The 25072-nt window shown below is 40.3% G+C and overlaps 1 protein-coding gene across 2 annotated transcripts; it reads left to right on the top strand.

Annotated features, from left to right (window-relative positions):
- Positions 1-5450: 5450 nt before the first annotated feature.
- rsl1d1 (ribosomal L1 domain containing 1) lies at positions 5451-24717 on the top strand. Of its 2 annotated transcripts, none has more exons than XM_068003251.1 (9): positions 5451-5517; positions 7239-7378; positions 9769-9907; positions 12465-12613; positions 13836-13937; positions 16088-16181; positions 18163-18297; positions 21868-22071; positions 23455-24717. In XM_068003251.1, the coding sequence occupies exons 1-9, from the start codon at positions 5479-5481 to the stop codon at positions 23797-23799; spliced, it is 1347 nt and encodes a 448-aa protein (XP_067859352.1). In that variant the 5' UTR covers positions 5451-5478; the 3' UTR covers positions 23800-24717. The 2 variants fall into 2 exon arrangements, with proteins under 2 accessions (XP_067859352.1, XP_067859351.1); XM_068003250.1 differs by having other exon boundaries at positions 21865-22071.
- Positions 24718-25072: the final 355 nt, after the last annotated feature.

Here is a 25072-nt window from a genome sequence, read left to right as displayed (position 1 = left end):
GACAAAATAGCCACCCAGTCATTTGTCTTTTTCCAGTTCTGACAAAGGGTCTTCATAGAATCATACAGCGCAGGAGGCCATTCGGCCTATCCTGCCTGTGCCTACTCTTTGAAAGAGTTATCCATAGCCCTGCAAATTTTTCCTTTTCAACTATATCTCCAATTCCTTTTTGAATCTGCTTCCACCACCCTTTCAGGCAATGCATTTCAGATCCTAACTCGCTGCCTAAAAAAAAAATGTCTCCTTATCTCCCCTCTGGTTCTTCAGCCAATTACCTTAAATCTGTGTCCTCCTGCCAGTGGAAATAGTTTCTCCTTATTTATTCTGTTAAAACTGTTCATCTAAAACACGAATCTGTCTTTCCTCCTTTCAGACACTGACAGATTTGCTCTGCATTTCCAGCATTTCCTGTTTTTAAATTCAGATTTCCAACATATGGAGTATTTTTCCCCATCTACTTTTACATATGATCATACAGCTTTTTAAAAAATTGTTTCTTGTGTCTGGACAACATGGGGTAGAAGTTGTCACTCAAATTTAAAACTAGGCCAATAATGCTTTCCTGTTTCTACTTTCTACCATGAAATATATAGACTAGTGGACCTATGATGTTGCTTAAGGGTTGTCTGATTCTGGAGCATAGTTTCTGATGTTTGCCATCATCCCACTACAGCCTAAAAGTGAAGTCTCATGTCCATTACTAATGCAGCAATTTACTGAAGCAATATATCTCACACTGAGGTAAAATATTAAATCTAATAATTTTATCATTTTACAAACTTGCTTAAGATGCAAGTAACTGTTCTTCCTCCATGTGATCTTCTATTTCCCGTTACTTTATAAAATATTTTTCAAGCTGCTGCCCATGATAGATTTGTAATAATTTGTGTCAGTACTTGTGTTCTTCTCTCTTCCCTTCCCAAATCCTTTTTAGTTTTTTCTCTCTCATTGTGGTGGTTAGATTTGTAGTTGTTGCTGAAGCTACCATAGGTTTGGCACTGTCCAGGGAGGTTTTTTTCCGACTGTTGACCAGCACCAGAACAAATGGTTGGTGATCAGAACCTGGCTCGCTGATTCTGGATGATCTGGTCATTTATTTCATTGCTGTTTGGGGCCTTAGTAATTTTGTAGGTGGGGGGGGGGGGGGGGGGGGAGGGGGAGCGAAGTTCGGTGATGGGCGGGGGAGTGGCGGCGGGGTGGGGAGGGAAGGTCGGTGATGGGCGGGAGGACTTCCGCTCCTAATGGCTCCAGTCTTTTTCTGGTGCCATTAGGAGTGTAAGTCCTTACACAGAAATGTACGAAAACTTTTTTTATAGCTTCATTTCTGTGGAGCCAGAAGGAGCAGAAGTGCTCCTAATAGTTCCAGAAATTTCTACAGCCCGGAAGGGCAAGTTACCATGGGATGACCGATTAGTGGCCGAGGTTCGCAGGTTTCATGCAGATGAGGCACGATGCCCAATTTCGATTGGGTGTTGGACCGACTTCTTCGGGTACACGATGCAAACACACCACCCATTGCATCTTAAATTTCTGCCCCAAGGGCTCTATAGGCTAAATGAGATGGGGTGCAAGTCAGATTTGGCCTTGGGGCCAGTGGTTGGACACCCGGTTGTGAACTATATAAATGGCTGGATAAAGTGACATTTTTGAACTCTTCACTGCTTGAACTTAAGTTACTGGTAAATTTTCAATCTAGTTGTCACAGTACACTGGGAGGTGTAAGGTACAACTCTTGAGGGATAAAAAAGAGGCCAGTTTCTGAGGGGTATAAAACCACAGTAGGTTGCAAAGTTTGGGTGGTATGAGGCTGTGGATGGACATCAGGACAAGGATTTCAAATTCAATTGAGTGGGAGACGGAGAGCCAATGGAGATCAGTAAGGATGAGGATACGGAAAGCTAAGTTTTGAACAGGTTGGAATTTATGGTGGGTGGAAGATGGGAAGCTGGTAAGTAAGACATTGGAGAAGTAGAGTTTAGAGGTGACAAAAATGTGGGTAAAGTTTTGGGGTAGAGATTGAGACAGGTGATGTTGCAGAGATGGAAGTTAGTGATTTTTGGTGGTGGATAGGATATGGGCTTTGAAGCTCAGCTTTGGGTTATGCAGGACACCAGTATTTACTACAAACTAGGTGTGGCTGAGCGAGTGGCCAAGGAGGAGAGTGGAGTCAGCGCATAAAACAATGGCTTCAATCTTCCTGATGTTCAGTTGGAGAATGATTTTACTCTTCCATGACTTTGTCGGACAGGCAATCTGAAAGTGCAGAGATGATTGGGTGGAAGTGTGGAGAGACTGAGCTTGGCGTCATTTGCGTACATACAGAAGCTGACCCCGTGTCTGCAGTGATTTGTCGACGAGGAAGGGGGGGTCGAATGATAGTTCTGGAGGCGACTGTTGGAGCAGGAAGAGAAGCCATTGCTGGAGATAAGGTGTTTGCCTTTGCATGATTTCACTTGTCCAAATGCAGTCACAGATGGATAACAAATGGAGGAAGATGGCCACGTCGACTATGGCAAATGCCAGAGAGTTGGGGTGACGGTATTAAAACCACCCTGGCCAAAATCACTAATATTCTGTGATTGTGATAACATTCCAAGGTGGTTTTAGTACTGTGAGGAGGACAGAACCCAGACTGAAGCAATTCGGAGTTTTGGGAGAGGTATTCGAAATCATGAAGGGTCTAGACAGAGTAGATAGAGAGAAACAGTCCCCATTGGGAAGGGTCAAGAACCAGAGGAACCAAAGGTGACGTGAGGAAAAACTTTTATACACAGCGAGTGGTTAGGATCTGGAATGCACTGCCTGAGGAGGTGATGGAGGCAGATTCAATCATGGCTTTCAAAAGTGAACTGGATAATTACTTGAAAGGAAAAAAATTGCAGGGCTAAAGGGATAGGGTAGGGGAGTGGGTCTAGCTGGGTTGCTCTTTCATAGAGCCGGCATGGACTCGATGGGCCGAACGGCCTCCTTCCGCGCTGTAACCTTTCTATGATTTTAGGAGCACACTGGTGTGAAGTGAAGACCCATTGGAGGATCTTACGAAGGGATGATAGTGGGAGAAGACTGGTCTAGGAACATAGGAACAGGAGTAGGCCATTCAGCCCCTCGTGCCTGCTCTGCCATTTGATAAGATCATGGCTGATCTGTGATCTAACTCCATATACCTGCCTTTGGCCCATATCCCTTAGCTTTTGGCAACCAAAGGTATTATCTATCTCGGATTTAAATTTAGCAATTGAGCTAGCATCGATTGCCGCTTGCGGAAGAGAGTTCCAAACTTCTACCACCCTTTGTGTGTAGAAATGTTTTCTAATCTCACTCGTGAAAGATCTGGCTCTAATTTTTTAGATTGTGTCCCCTACTCCTAGAATCCCCAACCAGCGGAAATAGTTTCTCTCTAACCACCCTATCTGTTCCCCTTAATATCTTATAAACTTCGACCAGATCACCCTTTAACCTTTGAATCTCTAGAGAATACAACCCCAATTTGTGTAATCTCTCCTCATAACTTAACCCTTGAAGTCCGGGTATCATTCTAGTAAACCTATGCTGCACTCCCTCCAAGGCCAATATGTCCTTCCGAAGGTGCGGTGCCCAGAGCTGTTCACAGTACTCCAGGTGCGGTCTAACCAGGGTTTTGTATAGCTGCAACATAACTTCTGCCCCCTTGTACTCTAGTCCTCGAGATATAAAGGCCAGCATTCCATTAGCCTTATTGATTATTTTCTGCACCTGTTCATGACACTTCAATGATCTATGTACCTGAACCCCCAAGTCCCTTTGGACATCCACTGTTTTTAACTTTTTACCATTCAGAAAGTACCCTGTTCTATCCTTTTTTGATCCAAAGTGGAGGACCTTCCATTTGTCTACATTGAATTCCATTTGCCACAGTTTTGTCCATTCACCTAATCTATCAATATCGCTTTGTAATTTTATGTTTTCATCTCCACTGCTTACAATGCCACCAATCTTTGTGTCATCGGCAAACTTAGATATGAGACTTTCTATGCCTTCATTTAAGTTGTTAATAAATATTGTGAATAATTGAGGCCCCTAGACAGATCTCCTGCGGGACTCCGCTAGTCACATCCTGCCAATGTGAGTACCTACCCATTATCCCTACTCTCTTGTCACCTTTTTCTCAGCCAACTTCCTAACCAAGTCCGTACTTTTCCCTCGATTCCATAGGCTTCTATCTTAGCTAAAGTCTCTTATGTGGGACTTTATCAAATGCCTTCTGGAAGTCCATATAAATAACATCCATTGACATTCTCCTGTCCACTACTTTAGTCACCTCTTCAAAAAAAAATGGGCTTTTTTGAGGAGGGATGTGATAACGAGTTTGAAAGGGAAGAGGGATGGTGCCTGAGTAAAGACATCCATTAATGGTGTTGGCAAGCATGAAGGACAGGAGCGGTGGTTTGGTGGAGAGGAGAGGTTAGTTTCCAGAGAGATGGGAGAGCAAATATAGAGTGATGGGGGAAGTAAATGAGGTAGAATACTGGGGAGGGGGAGGTAGTGGTTGGCAACTACATAGATTGACTCAAGTTATGAATTCTTTGTACTTTGTCTTGGAGGCGAGAGGGGAAGGGCTTTGAGGAAGTGATTTGTCATGAAGTGTCTTGGGTTTTATCTGCCCTCCATGATGATCTGAGTAGCAAACAACGTAAAGTATAAAAGTAAGTAGGATATGGCATTTTTCCATAACCAATTTTGACCTTTCAACATTTGAATTTCCTCCTTCAGGCTTTCGTGTGATTATAAGCAAAATACTGCGGCTGTTTGAAATCCGAAATAAAAAGAAAATGCTGGAAATACTCAACAAGACGGCAGCATCTTTGGAGAAAGAAACAGAGTTAACGTTTCAGGTCGATGACCCTTCGTCAGAACTGGTGGTTCTGACAAAGCGTCAGCGCCCTGCAACGTTAATTCGGTTAACTACTCCGTAGATCCTGAGCATTTGCAGCATTTTCTGTTTCCTTTAATAAAAGGGAATGAGCTTACATCACACAGCCTCTGTAACCGCTTGTTTTCACATGTCAATGCCCCCTTCTTCTGTTGTCATCTTTCTTGAAGCTGCTGGTCAAATTTTGAAGGTTTTTATATATTTTATATACACACATACACAGGACAATCCAGAAGTTATTTATAGCTGACCTTTGCCAGAGCTGCGTGGAAGAACTGCCTAATTCAGCTGCTTGTGCACAGATGGTCAAAAAGAGTGAGACTGGTTCCGTACTCAGTTAAATAGATGGAGTTTGTGCTTATTTTTAAATAAACAGAAACTTCATTATAGGTTTTAAGTTTGCGTCAAGCCTGCCCCGACCCCGGTCTGCATCTACTTCAGCCATTAGTAGAACTTATCCACTAGAGCAGCAGCTCCTGGGCTCACTCACTGGTGTTGATAAAGTTTGGTTGTTGAAAGTTGCGTCATTGTGCGGCTGCGCAGTTAGGGGTGGCTTCCTACACGTGGAGATGATGGCGGCGCTGGATCTGGATCTGGATCTGGATCAGGTACTCGGGCCGGGAGTGGGACCGGGATCGGGCTGGGGCTGGGGCTGGGACTCGGGACTCGGGCTCTTTCAAGTCTCCTCGCGGGCGCGACGGTTGAAAACCTGTAACGCGGTAAATAATCGGCCGGTCTGCTCGGAGAAAACTCAGTCGCGGCAGCGAAGAGCGCACGTTGTGTTGTTGGTGCTGTTACCGGGGGGCCTGTGCTGGGGGTTCGGGGCGACACGTGAGTTTACGCGGATTGATTGCGTGCCCGCGGTAAAGCCGTTTGAGACGGAGACGTCTTTAGTTGTTTGGGCGTCTCGTGGAAAGCTGGAGGCCGCGCAAGAACCTTCTAGTCTTACTTCCCTAACATAAAAACAGAAAATGCTGAAAACACTCAGCAGGTCAAGAAGCATCTGTGGAGAGACAGAGTTAACGTTTCAGGTCGATGACCTATCCCTAGCAGTTGTATTCCAACATGTGTTTCTGTTCAAGGTGCTTGGTCAATTTTGCCTTGAAGATATCTAAATAACTTTCTTGTACAATCACTTTTTCAGTAAAGTACGGTCTCTTTTTAGAAATAAAACTTTTATGCATGATTTTATTGTAATTGTGCTGTACTAGTGTAAAACAGAGGAGAATATCAGTACTGTATAAGTATACAAGTGAAAGAATACTTGTGTAGCTACTGTGGAACTGAGATCAAAAGAGATTTGGATAGTTGGAGTGGTTACAAAGTAGAGATCTCTAATAGAGAGTTGAGATGGTCATAAACAGTGGAACAGAAATATTGTGATTTGTAATTATCTGAAGTGGAAAATGAGATTGCAGTTTTGGAATTGTTCCTGTGTATCCTATTCATAATTTTAATAGTTTATGCCACAAAGCTTGTATGACCCAGAAGGTATAGCGGATAAATGCACTGCATAGTGTCGAACTAAGCCATTAGATTAGAAGGGCCTAGGTTTGATTGCCATTTAGTTGGTTTGGTTGGGGTGTGATAGGTTTCTGGGCTAGAGGGGGAAGTAAAGGTTCCTGTTCCTGATTGCTGTTGTGTAATTCCTTCTATAAGAAGAAAAATAGAGGTAAATGGTGGAAATCTGAAATAAAAGAAAATGCTGGAAATACACGGGCCAGTCCGCATCTGCAAAAAGAGAAGACAAGTTAATGCTACAGGTGTATAGCCTTCAAAAGTGGTTCAATGAAGGCTATACACCTGAAATATTAACCTGAACTTCTTTTATAAATGGTGCATCTCGGGTGAGAACAGAATCAGACTTTTTGGTGATGCTGTCTGTGATCAAGCAGCCTGTCAAGGTCTCCCTGTCCAGGCTTGCATGAAAGATGACCGCCTGGACTGGTGGTCTGTCCGTGCCCGTGAAACAGTCACACCCTCAAGATCGGATGGAAGAATGGGACAATAAAAAAAAGTGATTTTGATATTATTAAAAATTGAAGTGATAATCACAGTAGATTATTAGGAAATAAAGTAGCGTGCATCATTGATGCAATCCACAGTACATCCAAGTGTTCTGAGGCTTTGTTTACGTATGTTCTAAATTGAACTGCCAGGGAGTATGCTTACGGTCTTGAGTCAGCTGGAGCAAACAGTGCTTTAACCGGCAGTTCCCGTATGTTCCTCGTGACGACTATTATTGGAAGACTTACTGCTGTATTTTGTTCCAAAGTCTGTATGTACATTTGTGTTGATTTTTTTTCCTTTCACCTCCTCATTTCATCAGATAACGAAGGCCGTGAAGGCCTTGCAGACATATGTGAAGAAAAGCGGGAATGACACAAAGCTGTTTCTGAATGAAGATGAGAATATACTGCTGAATGTTACAGTATGGAAGATTCCGAAACAGGAGCAAACAATAAAAATGTAAGCGAACCAAAATTAATCGGCAGTTCCAGTATGTTCCTCTGGGTGCAAAGGATGAGTCAAATTACTTGTGGTTTCCGTGATCACCTCCATGGTTTTGTGAAAAATCTTACGGATTTTGTTGTTTCAAAATACTGAAACTTTACTCTTTTCCCCTTGCCTCTTGTAACTTTAATTCAAAATTATGTATGAGGAGCCTTCAGATATACGTAGGAGGAGGGAGCATAGTAAGGAACCTATTTTTTTTTGTATAAAAAGTAAAATGCCATATATGATAACCAGAAATTCGTTTGGTTTAAGCTGTTTTCAAAGCCTCGGGATAAATATTTTATTTGTCTTTACACCATCTTAAATAATCATTGTATTCCCACTGGCTGTGCTCTGTAATGGTAACACAGTTGTTGAATAAGGGGAACGTCGTATGACTGGACTAAGGAATATTTTGGTGTACAATGGATTGGTTGGTACAATTGGCCTCAGCTTTACTGAGCTATGAAGTGGGCGAGGTGAAGGCACAGTTTAGCAGAGGTGGATCAGTTACTGGGACCTGATGGTATGCACCCTGTTGAAGGAAGTCAGAGAGGCGATAGAGACTCTGACCACAATTTTTCAATCCTCTACACATGCAAACTATGCTCAGGAACTGAAGGGTAACCAATTTAAAACCTCGGGATCAAGAAGGAAGACAGTTGCAGACTAGTTAATCTAATGTTGGAAATAAGTTAGAATCCAGAATTTGAGAGAAAATTAGAGCGCATTGAGAAATGCATTGATTAATCAAGAACAACCAGAGCAGATTTGTTAAAGGCAAGTTGTGTTTGACAAATTTAATAATACCTTTTTGGAGGGGTGACCAATTGGACAGATAAAGGGAAAGCAGTAAATGTGTGTATGAATTTTCAATAATGTGTCACTGGAAACTTTTTACAAACGTTCAGGTGTATGGTAGAAGAGGAAATGTAGCAGCATGGATGGAAAATTGTTTGACAGGCAGGAACAAAGGCTTTGGATTAATGGGTGTTGCTTGGATTGGAGAAGGGTTGGAACCGTGGAAGTGGTATACTCTTGCGGTTACTGCTTGGTCCACTTTTGTTCCCGATGATATGAATTTGAGCATAGGGAACACATCTAAAAAGTGGGGAGCTTGGCAAATAGCGAGGGGGACTGTAAAAGATTTCAGGTGGGTATAGGAAGGCTAACAGAATGGGCAGGCATGTGGCAAATGGAATTCAATACGGAAACGGTTACATGGTGCTGTTCAATGCCTAATGGATACAAATATGCCATCTCTACCAATCCTTTATGGTATGAGTGCAAGAATGTGATGTTGGGATATGAGATAATTACTTTGAAATACTAATGCTCTCAGGTATCATAGTCCAAAAAGAGCCCTGTATGAGATATTCTGATTGCTAGATGAATAGCTAGCCTTTCTGTCTTTAGGTCCATCATTTAATACTGTACTAGATTTTAAGTTGCTTACCTGAAGAAACTAGAAATTAAATTTGTTGTGAGCCAGACTTTTATTCTGCCACCGAATGGATTGAGGTCCTTTCTTACGCGGAACACTTTCTATTGAAGAATCATCCAAATAAGTTTATAGTGCTTAAAGCACTGCAATGTGAACGCTAAGCTGGCATCTTGTAAATACGTCAAAGTTGTTAGTAAAATCAATCCTTCATGCTGCAGTGCATTCATAAAAATATTGATAAAGTTGTCTGCGCAGGGTATCAATAATATTAGAAAATGTTTGGAATGCACTTGTCCCCAAAGGCAACTAAATGAAATGTGCACCTAATCTTGTGTTTTCTTCCAAAATTCATGTTAAAACTATTCCTTCCTCTTAAGGCAGTATTATCAAACAAGTGAATTGGTGCTTTGTTACAGGCCACAAATAGTTTTTTTGCAAACAATTTCCAGAAAATTTTTTCAAGAAAGAATGTTGAGTTGCAGTGTTAATAGGTAGTACTAAAAATGGAGTCTGATTGCAGCACACTGTGCACCATAAAATGGTCAGTGATTTAATTGCTTTACTACCGCCCCGCCCCCCCCCCCCCCCCCGCCACTAACATGACTGTCGTTCCTCGGGGGTCTTCACTTTAATCCTCTAATTTAAACAATTGAACAAGAACTTAGGACTGCACATGTGCAATAGTGGTTAGAAGTATAGGTTCTGCAGTATATGCAAAATTAGTCAGTCGGGGAGCTATGGTAGAGAGCTGTAGGAATTAATTTTCAGTTTGATTACTTAATTTAATATCTTGTAACTCTGCAATGCTTTATTTGGAATTTAATTATTGGAATTATAGAAAAAAGCACCCTTTGTGGTGGTATTTTTGTGGCTAATTTTGAACTCTTATGCTGAAGAAATCATCTTTATATTTTTGCAGAACTCTGCCGCATGGAATTCGATCAGAGACGAAGGAAGTTTGTCTCTTCACCAAAGATGAACCAAACATGAATGCAGATCAGACAGAGAGATTCTATAAAAAGCTTCTCAGCAAGCATGGAATTAAGAATATAACACAAGTAGGCTTCTAGTTTAGGCGAGATACATAATTGCATTTAATACTGCCGTCTTGAAATGCAGTTGTGCATTTTTGGACCTGTGCGTATATTTTCAAATTGTAATCTGTGATATCTTGTAACTCTTGCTTAGCTGCAATAGTAATGGCTGGTCAGGATTGTTGGCACAGCACACTAGCATCATAGATTAGGGCATTGGTTGCATCTGTGATTTTCCCCTTGTGGCGATTTCTACAGTAACCTGATTGCACAGCATGAAGAGAAAGAAATGAGGCAGGTGCAACTGGAAAAAGTCATGATCAATTGGGGGCTCTCTTGTATCCTTTTTATAGGAGAGCTTAGCTAGGTTGTGGTGTGTGTGTAAGGGGAATCTCTGTGAATGAAGGCTTGGAAGCAGCTAAAGATCTTGCTCTAGTATTCTATCCTTCACCACTTTGCTATTCAATTTTAACACCCTGGTGGAGGGTAAACGCCAACACGGACTGGTTGGGGCAAATGGCCTATTCCTCTGTTGTAACTTCTATATGTTTATGTATTTCCTGTGGAAATCCCACTCCTGCTCCAACAGTGCAACTTAATTTCAGCCTCTGAAGAACACACATTACTGCACCAGTGTGACGGTTCGCTTTCCACATCAGCTACCTCTTTACTTTCTCTGAAATTACACGGTGATGCTGACTTCTGAATTTATGCTGTGGACCGGAACCCAAAAAGAATCGGGTTGAACCTGCCCAGTCTCACTTTATTTAAGACTCTCATAACTCAAAATAGAGCTTTTATCAGTTTAATCTGGTCTGAATTCAAACTCGTGTCTCAGGCAGAGCCAACACAGCTTTGTGAAAGGGAAATCGTATTTGACTAATTTATTAGAGTTCTTTGAGGAAATAACAAGTAACTTGGATAAGGGGGATCCTGTGGATGTGGTGTACTTGGATTTCCATAAGGCTTTTGACAAGGTGCCACATCAAAATCTACTACACAAAATAAGAGCTCATGGTGTAGGGGGTAACATATTAGCGTGGATAAAGGATTGGTTAGCTAACAGGAGACGGATAGCAGGCATAAATGGGTCATTTTCAGGTTGGCAAGATGTAACGAGTGGAGTGCCACAGGGATCAGTGCTTGTGCCTCAACTATTTACAATCTATATCAATGACTTGGATGAAGGGGCCAAATGTATGGTTGCTAAATTTGCTGATGACACAAAGGTAGGTAGGAAAGCAAGTTGTGACGAGGACATAAAGAATCTGCAAAGGGATATAGATAGGTTAAGTGAGTGGGCAAAAATTTGGCAGATGGAGTATAATGTGGGAAAATGTGAACTTGTCCACTTTGGCAGGAGGAATAGAAAAGCAATATATTATTTAAATGGAGAGAGATTGCAGAACTCTGAGGTACAGAGGGATCTGGGTGTCCTAGTGCATGAATCACAAAAAGTTAGTATGCAGGAGCAGCAAGTGATTAGGAAGGGAAATGCAATGTTGTCATTTATTGCAAGGGGAATGGAATATAAAAGTAGAGGTGTTTTGCTACAGTTGTACAGGGCATTGGTGAGACCACGTCTAGAATACCGTGTGCAGTTTTGGTCTCATTATTTAAGAAAGGACATAATTGCTTTGGAGGCAGTTCAGAGAATGTTCACTCGACTGTTTCCTGGGATGAGAGGGTTATCTAATGAGGAAAGGTTGGACAAGTTGGGCCTGTATACACTAGAGTTTAGAAGAATGAGAGGTGATCTTATTGAAACATATAAGATCCTGAGGGGACTAGAAGGGGTAGATGCTGATGGGATGTTTCCCCTTGTGGGAGAGACTAGACCTAGGGGCCACAGTTTTAAAATAAAGGGTCTCCCATTTAAGACAGAGATGAGGAGAAATTTTTTCTCTGAGGGTCGTGAGTCTGTGGAACTCCCTTCCCCAGAGAGCAGTGGAAGCAGGGTCATTGAATATTTTTTAAGGCTGAGTTAGATAGATTCCTGATTAACAAGGGAGTGAAAAGTTATAGTAGGTAGACTGGAAAGTAGGGTTGAGGTCACAATCAGATCAACCTTGATCTTATCAAATGGCAGAGCCGGCTCGAGGGGCCGAATGGCCGCCTCCTGCTGTTAATTTGTATGTTCGTATGTAGATTGGCATGATTTAGTCTAGTGTCAGGTTGTTCAATTCTCTTTTTTGATTTGTTTTTTAAACTTGTGTCTTGTGTATAATTATTATAACCCACTTACGATTATAAATTTTCAGGTAACTTAATCTGCTGTTAGCAGAGATTCATAACTTTTTTTGTAATGGTTCTTGAAGATGTTTTTTGTTCAAATACAACTGCAAATATTGTACAATAAAGGAAACTTTAGGGGAAAAAAGGGAGTTAGGCAAGTGAACTTCCCTTATTAAGGGGTTGATGAGTTTATACATTAGTGGGGCCAAAGCTTCCATTCCTAGGTTAGGAATCCAATGAAAGTACAAAGGTTGTGTTTTAACTAGGATATGATTGAGCTATATATGTGAATTGACATCTTTAATGGCAAAATGTTGCAGTGTTAATATAAATTTTATTTTGTTAGATCATTCCATATAAGGTACTGAAGACCGAATACAAACCATTTGAAGCAAAGCGTCGCTTATTGAGCAGATTTGATCTGTTCCTGGCTGATGACCGAATCAGACGACTTTTGTCCTCTCACTTAGGCAAACATTTTTATAACTCTAAAAAGTAAGTAATCTAGATATATTGCCATTAAATATTTTTTTATTATTTTAACAAATGCTCCAGGGACAAACCTCATTGCATTTTTGAGCCTTCTAATCCTTGAGTTGCCACTTACAAATAAATACATAAAAATAAACTAAATATAACTATCATTTATTTTCAATCTTCCAATAGCTGACCCTCATATTCGAATGATGACAACCATTAGATCATTTCTGAGTAAAAAAGTGGGTGAGTTGGGCACCAATTTTAGCTCTGAACCACAACAAATAATTACTAAAGCTGTCATCCCAGTAGGGAGTACTTTTACCTTTTGTCTCATTAAAAATCTAAAAGTACTGTTCATTGGATGTACAGTTATATCAATACAATAAGATTGTATTTCGATTAAAGAAAGGAAGAACTTGCATTTATATAGTGCCTTTCACGACCTTAGGCTGATTCAAAGCTCATTACAGCCAACGAATTTTGCTGTTGTAATGTAGAGAACCGAGGCAGCCAATTTGCACACAACTAGGTCTCTCAAACAGCAGTGAGATAAATGAACAATTTTTAGGTAAGGTTGACTGAGGGATAAATATTGGCCAAGACACTGGCAGAGCTTTTGAATAGTACCATGGGATTTTTTTACATCAAGGGTGGGCAGAGCAATAATGTCTCATCTGAAACAGTGCAGCAATCCCTCAGAACCACGTTGCAGTGTCAACCTAGATTGTGCTCAAGTCCCGATAGTGAGGTTTGAGCTCCCGACCTTTAGACTCAGATGTAAGATTGCTATCACTGAGCCAAGTCTGACATGAGTTAAGTGCTTGTTCTGTATTGAAGTTAGAGCGAGTCTTGATGTCTGCTCCTCTAGGCACAGGATAATGGTTGTTGCTATCTTGGTTATATGGGCAGCCACAAAAGTAAATGCTGTCTGTGGGAAACTCTTGGGAATCCCCCATCCTAAATTCACAAAGACCACGTTAGTCGTGCAATGGAAATCTGTGCTATTATTGCAGAAAATGTTTTTTTTTAATTAATATGTTGTCATCTGTGCTTGTAAGTCAGCAAATGCACAAAAATAAATAAATCCGGTGGCCTCGTGGACCCAATTTGGTAACCTATAAGTCTGTCTTAATGTCTAGCAATTCTTACAAGCTCACAAGTACAATTTTTGTGAATGGTGTAGTTCTTTAAAGCAATATCTTTTGTATAATCAGTTCATTTTGATTTCTGATTTTAGGGCACCCCTGTCAGTAAAGCTGTCTTCAAAGAATCTTGCAAAAGATCTGAACAAAAGAATCCAGGGTACAATCCTTCCTGTCAGCAATAAGGGCAGCTGTTAGTGAGTATTGAGGTCTATGGCTGCATCATGTGTACCTCAAAATTTGGAGGATCTAATTGACTAACTTCATCCTGAAAGGCTATTTTCTTTTGCATTTGCAAAACAATTCTGACTAGTGAAAGAATGAAAGTGCCTGTAGAAATCCAAATTATTTGGACTTGTAAATTAGTGTGCAAAATTCAAAGTTTACTTAGAGGCAAATCTGATGTAGCTAATTTTCAACAGGTCCTAATTTGTCATATTAATTTTACATTACGCCCCGATTCTAAATTCCTGAGTACAGAAAGTGCTGGGTATTCCCGGTGGCTGTTTATATCATGAGTGCTATTGCTCCAAAAATTTCCCCAGTCAGTATCTGTACACCAGCACTTTTAATCAGGAGCATGCTTGAATGCTAATGCTGTGTTTCTCTCCACCTGACAGTGAAGGAATTAACCAGCTGGTCTTGTTTTCAACACATGCTCTGCTCTGTTCACCATCACTTTAAAATTAGAGTCTTAAGTTGAAGTGACAGTGAACAAAGCAGAATGCTTGCCAATTGAAAGACCAGCTGGTAACCTTTTCCACCGTTAGATGGGTAGAGAGAGACAGGACACTGGCATTTGACAAACGTGCCTGATTTAACATTTGTGAAAAATACCAGTGAGTGGAGAAACTGACTGGAGAAGCCATTGAAGCGTGGGGTCTCGGGCAGTGTTTTCATACATGGCAGTACTGAATTTTCAGTTTACTGAATGAGCTCATATGGATTGCACTTTAGAGCCATTTCTATGAAATTGTAATACAAAAGTTTTTTGGCCATCTAAAAGACAGTTGTCTAATTCCATTGGGTTCCTAGTGGACACCACTAAATATGCATTCTATCCCATGAAGTTTAGAAAACCTGCTGAATGAGATGTTTTCATTTTTCATGAGTATAATGTGATATTTAATCCACGAAATCATAATACTATTACTAGTGCACAGAGTCAATATTGTATTTGTCTTTCACCTGAAGTGATTGACTGCTAGCTTGACAGTTCCTTGATAGAAATAATTTTAAGTTCACTGAACCACTTTAGTCTACAATAGCACATCAAACTACTGAACAGTGGACCTATAAGACATTTAACAATCTTAATTATCTATATATTTATTTAAAAAGTATGCCCGCTGTTGCCTTTCCATTTCCAAACATTTGATTGGTCTGTAGAGCCACATAAATGCTGTATCTTGCATTTAATTTGTCAGTACTATCTACATAACTGTTATTGCCATGCTTCCAGCCTGACTCTCTCTCTCTCTGCAGCCTGGCCCTGCACTTCACTGTTCCATCCTGACACAAGCTGGCCCTTGACTTCACTCTATCCTCAGACAGACTCTGGACTTTGTTGCTCACTCCTGATCCCCAACAAAAGAAAGACAGACTTACATTTATATAGCGCCTTTCACAACCTCAGGACGTCCCAAAGCGCTTTATAACCAATTAAGTACTTTTGAAGTGTAGTCACTGTTGTAATGTAGGAAATGCGGCAGCCAATTTGTGCACGGTAAGGTCCCACAAACAGCATTGTGACAATGACCAGATAATCTGTTCTAGTGATGTTGGTTGAGGGATAAATATTGGCCAGGACACCTGGGAGAACTCCCCTGCTCTTCTTTGAATAGTGCCATGGGATCTTTTACGTCCACCTGAGAGGGCAGCAGGGCCTTGGGTTAACGTCTCATCCGAAAGTCGGCACCTCCAACAGTCCAGCACTCCCTCAGTACTGCACTGGAGTATCAGCATAGATTATGTGCTCAAGTCTCTGGGGTGGGACTTGTACCTACAGCCTTCTGACTCAGAGGCGAGAGTGCTACCAACTGAGCCACAGCTGACCAACAGACCCTGGTTTTCCTGGAATTTTAATCAGATTGTGCATAATGAAGATTTTAAATGAATTACCTGATGGTAATTTCAGAAATACCAATTGATATTATTGCAGTACTTATTATTGGTTCTCTGTAAATTCACAAAACTGAAAAATCTAAAATATCTGACCAGTATGTTGGTCACTTCAGGTAACTAGGGGATGTGGATCTTGTGGATATTCTAGAAGAATGCACTATTTATTGTCTTTTGTTTGAAAGATGTGCATGTGGTGTAATTTCCTGACATTTTTCCCTTGTAGCGCTTCCCGTGTAGCTCATACGGGAATGAAGTTGCAGGAAGCAGTGGAAAATGTTGCTGCTGCTGTTCACACTATTGCAGAAAAGTTACCCAAGGTATGTAGAAAAATGTACCACTCATGGGAATATAGCCAATCACGTATGTGCATGTATCTCCCTCTTCTGTGCCACTGTATGAACTTCACTTCCTGGATGATTCTGTCTTCTTCAGTTCTCATCATCTGTTCTTCCTTGCCCTTCCCCCAACTCTCATCTCTTGATGTAACGTGATTTTTCTCTCTCAGGGTAGAGTATGTAGAATGTTGCAAGCGACAGAAAAATGTACTTTTTGGTCACTATATTTTAGAGAAAATAAGCTTCCAATTGGATGGCGTGAATAATAGCTGAAATAAATGTTTCAGTTACAAATGTGTAATGTTATTTGAGCGTTCTGTTTTCAGTTGCTATGTGATACATGGGTGAGAATCCCAAGAGTGAGTAATGTGCTTAACAATTACAACTTTACACTTCAGTTTTGGTGACTTTTCTCACTGGGGGATACTGGTGCTGGAGAAAGTAGAAGTTTTCCATTTTGGCCATCTTGTGTCTATATTGGGCATGTCCAATTGGATATAGCACATCTAGATGCGCATTAAAGCTATTTCTACACTGTTCCAAACTGCCTTAAGCCTAGTCTCAGAAGAGCAACTTCTGTTGCATCAGAATGAATTTTGCTTTTTCCCGATGCCACTCATCCCTTTGGCAACTCATATTGGCAATTTGTACCTTGATCCATTAAAACTAGTATTTATGTTGCTAAATATATTTATGCTTAATGTTAATGTGTAGAAATATCCATTCATTGCAAGGAAGAAGAGAGTTTATCTAATCTCTGTGTCATGGATTTGCAGTTTTATTCCGGGGGTGAAACAAAAGCATGCCAGCCCACGCACCATCTAGTCCCTTATGATTGGAACACTTTTTTTAGCAATTTCTTTTACTTGCCATTCAATTTAAAGCTTCAGCTTTGAGTTTTTATTATTATTGGGAAATTGAGATGGACAAGGTCCATTGTTTAGGACTGCACCAAGGTTGAAAGAGTAAAAGAGATAAGGTTAATCAGGAAGCAGTAATTAGGTGAAGATTGTAAGAGGACAGAAAGACTGACAAGAGTGGGAGAAGATTAGGTAAATCAGAACATATTGATTAGATGGCAGCAAGTACTGGCTATAATTTATATTGTTTTGTTTTAAATATATAGCGTGTGCGTGTAAACGAGAGAGGTTGGATAGTAGAGATGGCAGTGGGGTCACCTCTAAGACAAAAAAAACATGTTTCTTGTATTAAAGCATGTGAGAGAGAGGTGAGAAATACCTCCACGTATGTGAGCAGTATTCAAGTCTAGGATGCACTTAGGCTAAGGAGAAATACTTGTTTGGCAAGAAAGAAGCAACTGAGCTTTCTGGAGGGAGAAAATATATTCAACATATAGGGATTTACAAAAGATGCTGGTTTTGTTTCAACAGTACAGTACTCATTCCAACAGGGGCTCTGTCTCATTGGAGCAAAATTTGACTGATATCCAATCAAACGGTTTTAGAAAAACATAACTACAATATTAAATGGATTTTAGGCTGATTAAGGACAAACTATCAGAAAGGAAGACTTAGGTTTTAGTGGCAGAGAGAGTTTTGGAGTACTGCAAACTCTAATCCTGGGGCAGAGGTTTGAAGTTGAATTTCAAACCCAGGACCCTTGACCTTTCAAGCATGTTTTCACTACACAACATTTGGCTTGAAAGAACTCATAAATTCTACTGCTCCTGTTTTATTGTATTATCTACCCTAATCTGTGCATTTTAACAAATCTGTAAATGTGATTTTAAAAATGAGGCTTTTATGAATTTGTTAAAACTAATGAGCACAGAAGAATCTTGGGAAATGTTTCTTATGCAACATTTAATTGGGGAAAACAACTCTGATTTTATTTGTCTCCCAAATAGTATGTTCTTTGAAGGGTCTGCTGCAATTTTAGTAAAATTACTTGCATTTAGTTTATTTCCCATGAAATTGTCTTACAACCTTTTTTCTGGTAACAGCAATGGAAAAATGTGAAAATTCTTCACCTGAAAACCCCAACTTCTGTTGCTCTTCCTATTTATACTTCTGGTATTCACAACCTTCAGGAGCTACAGAAAGAACATCCAAAGGCTCCCAAGAAACAGCGAAAAGCAGTAAGTAAAAGATTTTAATATAGGATTAAAAAAATAGTGTGAGTACATTATACACTCATTTACTATGCAGAAAATGTAGATTTACCATAACAACAGTTTTCATTGTATGTCACCTTTAACATAGATAAGCATCCCGGGTGCTTTACAGGGTGGGGGGAAGGATGCTGAGCCAAAGGAAGAAAGGACTTGCATTTATATAGCGCCTTTCACTACCGGGGGACCTCCCAAAGCACTTTATATCCAATTAAGTACTTTTGAAATGTAGTCACTGTTGTGATGTAGGGAGACAAGGCAGCCGATTTGCACGTAGCAAGGTACCACAAACAGCTTTGAGGTAAATGACCAGATTAATCTGTTTTAGTGATGTTGGCTGAGGGATAAATGCTGGCCAAGACACTGGAAAGGCTCTCCAGCTCCTCATGGAATTGTGCCATTAGATCTTTTACTTCCCCTTGAGAGGGCAGACGGGGCCTCGGTTTAACATCTCATCCTAAAGACAGCACCTCCAACAGTGTAGCATTCACTCTAATTGCACTAAAGTGTCAGCCTAGATTATGTGTTCAAGTCTCTGGAGCTTGAACCCACGACCTTTTGACTCAGAAGCAAGAATGTTACCTTTGAGCCAGGGCTGACACCTGTCAGGAGGAGATATTAAGAGGGGTAACTAAAAAAAGGTGTGTATTAAGAAGGGTTTTAAACAAGGTGGGCGGGGGGAGTGTGGTTTCGGGAGGGAATTCCAGTGTGTGGAACCTAGGCCGCTGAAGGCACGCTGTCAATGGCAGAGCAAGGGGTGTGCAATTGCACAACAGGTCAGAGCCAGAACAACAGAATCTTCCGGGAGTGGGAGGGATGTTTACAGAGACTGGGATTGGTGAGGCCATGGCGTCATTTAAATACAAGAGAATTTCAAATTTGGAGCAATGGGGGACGGGGAGCCAACATAGGCCAGAAGGACAAAATTGATAGGTGCGTGGGACTCAGTGCAGGATGGGATATGAGCAGCAGAGTTTTATATAAGCTGAAGTTTATAGATGGTGAAGGATAGGAGACCAGCCAGGAGAGTATTGGAATAGTTGAGGTGACAAAAGCATGATGAGGGATTTAATGGCAGATGGACTGAGATATGGGCAGATGCAAGTGTTGGTGTGGATATGGGGTTGAATAGGATGCCCAAGTTAGAAACAGTTTGGTTCAGCCTGAGACAGTGGCCAAGGAAGAGGTTGGAGTTGGTGGCAAGGGTACGGAATTTGTAGCAGGGTTGAAGACAATAGCTTATGTTTAGCTGGAGGAAATTGTGGCTCATCCAAGACTCAATGCCAGATAAACGTCTGGTGATGGTGTAGAGCTGGGTGCCATCAGTATATGCGTGGAAGCAGATTCCATGTCTACAGATGAAGTTGCCAAAGGGCATTATGTAGATGAGAAGGAGAAGGCGGCCAAGGTTGGATCTTTGGAGGATTCCCTAGTTGATGATATGGGGTGGGGATAAACTTCAAATCTAACTTTCCTTTGTAAAAGCACCACAAGATGGATTGCCCTGTCTTCTCCCGTGTCTCTAGTTTTTCTCCATTTCCTGGGGATATCGAGCTCTTGCTGCGGTACATTTCCTTGGGTAATGGTTGCCCACCAGAACGTAGCCAAAATGGCCGTACTTTATTTTGGAGCCTAGACAATGAATGTCATGTGGCTGTTTGACTGCAGGGCCATTCCAGTCAAGTCCAATCATAACAGCACCTGACGTTCAGCTGTGCATTTCCTGATGTTTCCAGGCATTCATGCATTTCTTCACAATTTTCTTCATTTCATCCCTCCCAAGTATCAGTTCTCATTCAGCACATTTTGGCTGCTGTATCATCCAAGGCTGTGTCTCCATATGAGCCAGGGCATGGGGTGCCCATGTTAAACCCTAGTAATGTAACTTACAGATTTTGATATTTTTCTAAAGTATCATGGATGCTTCCACATAAGGTAAAAATATGCTTTGGTATTTGATTGCATTTTCTGTTTAAACCTATGCAGAATCCAAACCTCAGGTTGTTCTCCAGCTAGAAATTAATTGTCCCCCTCCAATGAAGTGGGTTTGCATCTAGTTGGGCACTAAGATGGGGTAATCTTGCAGTTGATGCTTGGCCATTGCCCTTGTAGAGAATAATGTACAAATTAAAATTTCCTATGCCAGGCCTGATGGTCTTGGGTTAGGATCCTTAGTGCAAGCTTTGACTAAGTCTCTTTGACCAAGATTTTAGTCGCCCCTCCTGATATCTCCTCCTTTGCCTTGCTGTCCATTTTTGTCTAATTACGCTCCTTGTGAAGCGTCTTTTGAATGTTTTTCCACGTTGAAGGTGCTATATAAATACAAGTTGTTGATGTTGTTGTTAATGGTATCAAATTATGTGGGGCAAGGAAGAGAAAACCCGGCAAATACAAACTGAACATAAATGCTGTTCTAGGGCACCTTCCTAAAAGTTATTCTCTTAAAATGAACAAACGGATGCCAAACAAAATTAATTCAGCCGTAAAAACATCAGGCTTATTGTTAGAGCATTTTTTCAGTGGTGCCCGAGTCACATGGTACAAGCCATTATCTGAAGGTGCTGTGGTTGGAAGGCAAATGAATTGAACCCATGCATTGTAAAAAAATATATATAATCCATTCCAAAGGCTCCTTTCCAAGGTTTATTGCCGTTGTGCCATCCACTGTCTGGAGTTCTCCATGATGTGGAGATGCCGGTGATGGACTGGGGTGGACAAATGTAAGGAATCTTACAACACCAGGTTATAGTCCAACAAATTTGAGTTCTCCAGACAGACAGAACAATGCTAGCACATTGCATGGTTTTTTTTTGCCCTTTCTTGACTCCTCTCACCCCCTTGTAAGTCTTTAACTTTGACGTAGAAACTGATGCTGACCTTTTATGAGCTTGTGATCGTGACACATTAGTTTTGTATGACATCAAGCTTCTGGGGTGAAAAATCAAATGAGGGGTTTAATGTCTGAACATGCAGAATGAATTGCATGTGTTGGACTGTGAGCACGTCTACCTCTTCTGGTGTAGGGACCTTACACGAGATTAAAACTCAGGAAAGATGTACTCAATTTATTGATGTAGCTGAATTTCAGACAATCTAACTCAATTATTGATTTCATCACGTGGAAGCAAGGGCTTACTTATGATGTGCATCTCAATTTGATGAATACTACATATAAAAATAACCTACCTTTATTGCGATCCCTCCAAGGTTTTTGCTTGAGACAGCCTACTTTGATCAGGCACGGTTGATCAGCATATGATTGAATGATGAGGTGTTCAACTTTAGCACTAAGAGATGAAACTGCAGTTTTGTCTTATTGGTTATCTCTGAGAAATATCCTTAGCTAGTCTATCTTCAGCTGCCAGAAGAAGTCATGAAGCATGCTGTCTGAAAGAGGAATAAAATAGGGGAGTAAAGTAACTTTTCTTTCATGTTGCATTTGTACATGGAAATGTTCACTTGACACAGTGGAAGGTTTCATGTTTTTTTTAAAATACAGACAACATACTGATTGCTTTTTTTCCTCTGAATAAGCAGAGGAAGGCAACAAAAGTTGAGGATTTAGAAACTCCAACTGAGGTGCTATCATCAGCTGTGGTTACCAGTGTTCTTGTTGAGGCTGTAGAAGAGAAGCCAAAAAAACCAAAGTCTTCTATTGCCAAGAAACATTGTGCAGAAGAAGAAATACCACAACTGGTTCCCATTGAAGAACAAACACCCACAAAGAAGGCAAAATTGCAAGTAAGTTGTGTAGTTGATATGCAATTTTCTGGTTTTCTCTTCCTCACTTTTTTTGGTTGAAAAGATCACAAAACTATTGCTAATGTCTGTCTCTGTCAAACTTAAGAGTGTCCAAGATCAGGTCAATTTTTGACTCACTTGTAGTTCAACTGAGATGGGGAATTGTTTGTGTGAAAAATTGTGAATGGAACTCCACATTCTAATGGTCAGTGGCAAATGGTTTATATACCAAGGAGCCACATCATTATTCCCCAAGTTAAATGAAATTACTTTTGCAGATGGTACATTTTAGGATGGATAATTTTCAGAATCGGATCATTTTATTTTTCAAATTTTCTTCACTCCTGGGGAGTATTGACTTGTGCAGTGTTATAATTGCAAGAGTACCGGTAACCCTCTCATATCTTGCCCAGATTCACGTGTGGATCTGAATTGAGTGTGTTAGCAAGAGCATCACAGCCAGATCTGCTCTTGTCCTTACCTGACTTCCTTGTGTGTACTTAACATCAGGGATTGCTGGATCGTGATCAGGAGAGACTTAGTGCCACAACTTTGTTGTTACATCCCTTTTGAGATGAGCATAGATTGATCTAATCTGGGACCTTCATCAGATGGTGCATTTACCTGCTCAGAAATCTCTTCTCTCTCCTTCCATGGCCATCAGTTTCCATATCACACAGCATAAATATCAGCAAACTATTTTAGTAACTATTTTGATCATTTAAAACTTTTAGTTTGAACAACCAACTTAAAAATGAATCATTTTAAGGAACCAACCCTTTATTTTACGGTATTTTTCTCTGCTTTACAAATGCATTTGATTTTGTGTGTGTCTAGGTGTTTTCACATATAGGACTCATCTGCAAAATGTAACTGTTTTTCAACTTTCTCAGTTCAGAGTACCTCTGATGCTCCAAAAATATATACATTAAAAAGTTTCTCACTGTGTTGTCAAGTTTCTATCTCAGGATTGGCAGTGGGTAATTCTCAGACCTGTACTTTGTAAAGGCTACAGAAGATTGATGATTTTCTCGTAGCTGTTATTAAATCAGCCGTTGTATGAAAATACACTCAGTCTCACTTGACTAGTTACAAAGTTGGCAGAGGCCAAGGGAATTCTTAGAGTTGAGATGTTACTAGCAATGAAGAGTAGAAAATTGGAAGAATTTTAATTGTTCTTCCTTATATGAGCATGTGATTTTTGTATGCAACAGGGACACTTAACTGCGGAGCTATATTAATTTAAAATGAACCATTTGCCATTTATGGTAATAGAAATTGGATGCCATTACAAAACTGGTTAGATGGTGTACTTTAGTATTCTATTTACCATTATATTTATTAGATGTCTTTACTTATTTTTGTTACCTTTTTGGTGAGCAGAAATTAAATGGAGAAAGCCACATCACACCAAACACAGCTGATGAAAATGAGACTCCTGTTGGTAAGAAACGGCAGCAAATAAAGTACAAAAAAATACAGGATACACCTAAACAAAATCCAGAAAGTCTAGAACTGCAGACTCCGGGCAAACAAGGGAAAGGCCTTCCGACACCAAAACAGGAAGTGAAAGAAAATGATTCCTTGTCTGAGAGAAATGCACAAAAGAAAACTGCTAAAAAACCTCGTAGGAAGTCGATAGGAATGCCAAAAACAGAGAAACATGTCAATTCTGCAATGAAAACTCCCAAACAGAAACAAAAGCAGAAGGTTCCACAGTCTGCCTGAACTTTACCCATGTCTTTTTGAACAGTGTAAATCTCTTTTGTTCAGAAACTGGCAATAAATTCTTTGCCACACCAAGTGGTCTTTTGAATATACGTGTTGACTATATTTGTTTAAATTCATGTGTCATAGTTTAATAATTTAAATGATATCTTCTGTTGATCACTGTTGTAACAGTATGAAAATATCCCTAGTTGACTTCAGCTGAAAGATATCATCTCTGGATCAAACGTGGAAATGGCAGAACTTTGTACTAACATGAAATTGGACACAGAATAATCATTGTTGTAACTAAATGTAGTTTGAGGTTAATGGGTTCTTCATTTCATTACAAACTGTAGCCAGTTATTTTTATCTCCAGCATAATATTGTAGGTAATTTCCTCACTGTCCTTTGGTCTCCCTGGGCCATCCACCATTCTCTAGCTAAGCAGCCACACATTCCTGAGTGTGAACCTGTGTCCATTACATGGAGTGAATTTTAGTATCAATCAAAATGAATGCAGAAAAATGTTTACACTGACTGAAAAGTCACCACAGAAATGGCCAACTATTCTCTCCTTTTAATTTTGACATCAATCTGTGGTCCATTGGTGCTCCATTGTACTGCAACACCTAAGCAGAAGCATTTCTGTTAATACATCTGCGTGGAAAGACAAGGCAGACTGTTAAACTTTAATGACGTTAGAGAAAATCCATTGCAGGATTTCTACAAAGCTTCTAATGCATAATAATTTGTTCCAGTACTATTAAATGTGTGCCCATATATGTGCTGAATTTGGCTCATCCTCATTTGTGCTTACCCTGTGTGGAACATTTGTCATGAGAACTGTCAATTGAAATGTAAACCCAAGTCAGCCCTTTGTTTATTAAGAGTATAATAGGCTTCCAGAAACCAAATAAAACATTTTTTATCCTATTGTAGCTTTGTTCTTGCAGATGTATGTTTTGTGTCACTTCTTCAATTTTTGCAAGTCACTAGGATGTATACATATAGTAAATTGCCCTGACATTGCTTAGTTATGTAAGATTGAGCTACAGCATAACACGACTTAAACTTGTATTTTTACCCACAACTAATCTAATTTTAATCTTTATTAATAGTTTATTAGTAAAGATGTATGTTTAAATCTGAAAGTAATCATGTGCCTTTGGCTGGAGAAGTAAGTTGCAATTTTTGAAAACAATATGAGTAGCTCCCCTAGGTTAACTGATCTCAGTTGGAATGATATTGGTGTCACTACTCTGGATTAGGATTCCTGTTCTGATCACTGTCT

Source organism: Heptranchias perlo, chromosome 22 (genome assembly GCF_035084215.1).
Source record: "Heptranchias perlo isolate sHepPer1 chromosome 22, sHepPer1.hap1, whole genome shotgun sequence".
Lineage (NCBI taxonomy): Eukaryota > Metazoa > Chordata > Chondrichthyes > Hexanchiformes > Hexanchidae > Heptranchias > Heptranchias perlo.
This window is presented reverse-complemented; position numbering and strand designations above follow the sequence as displayed.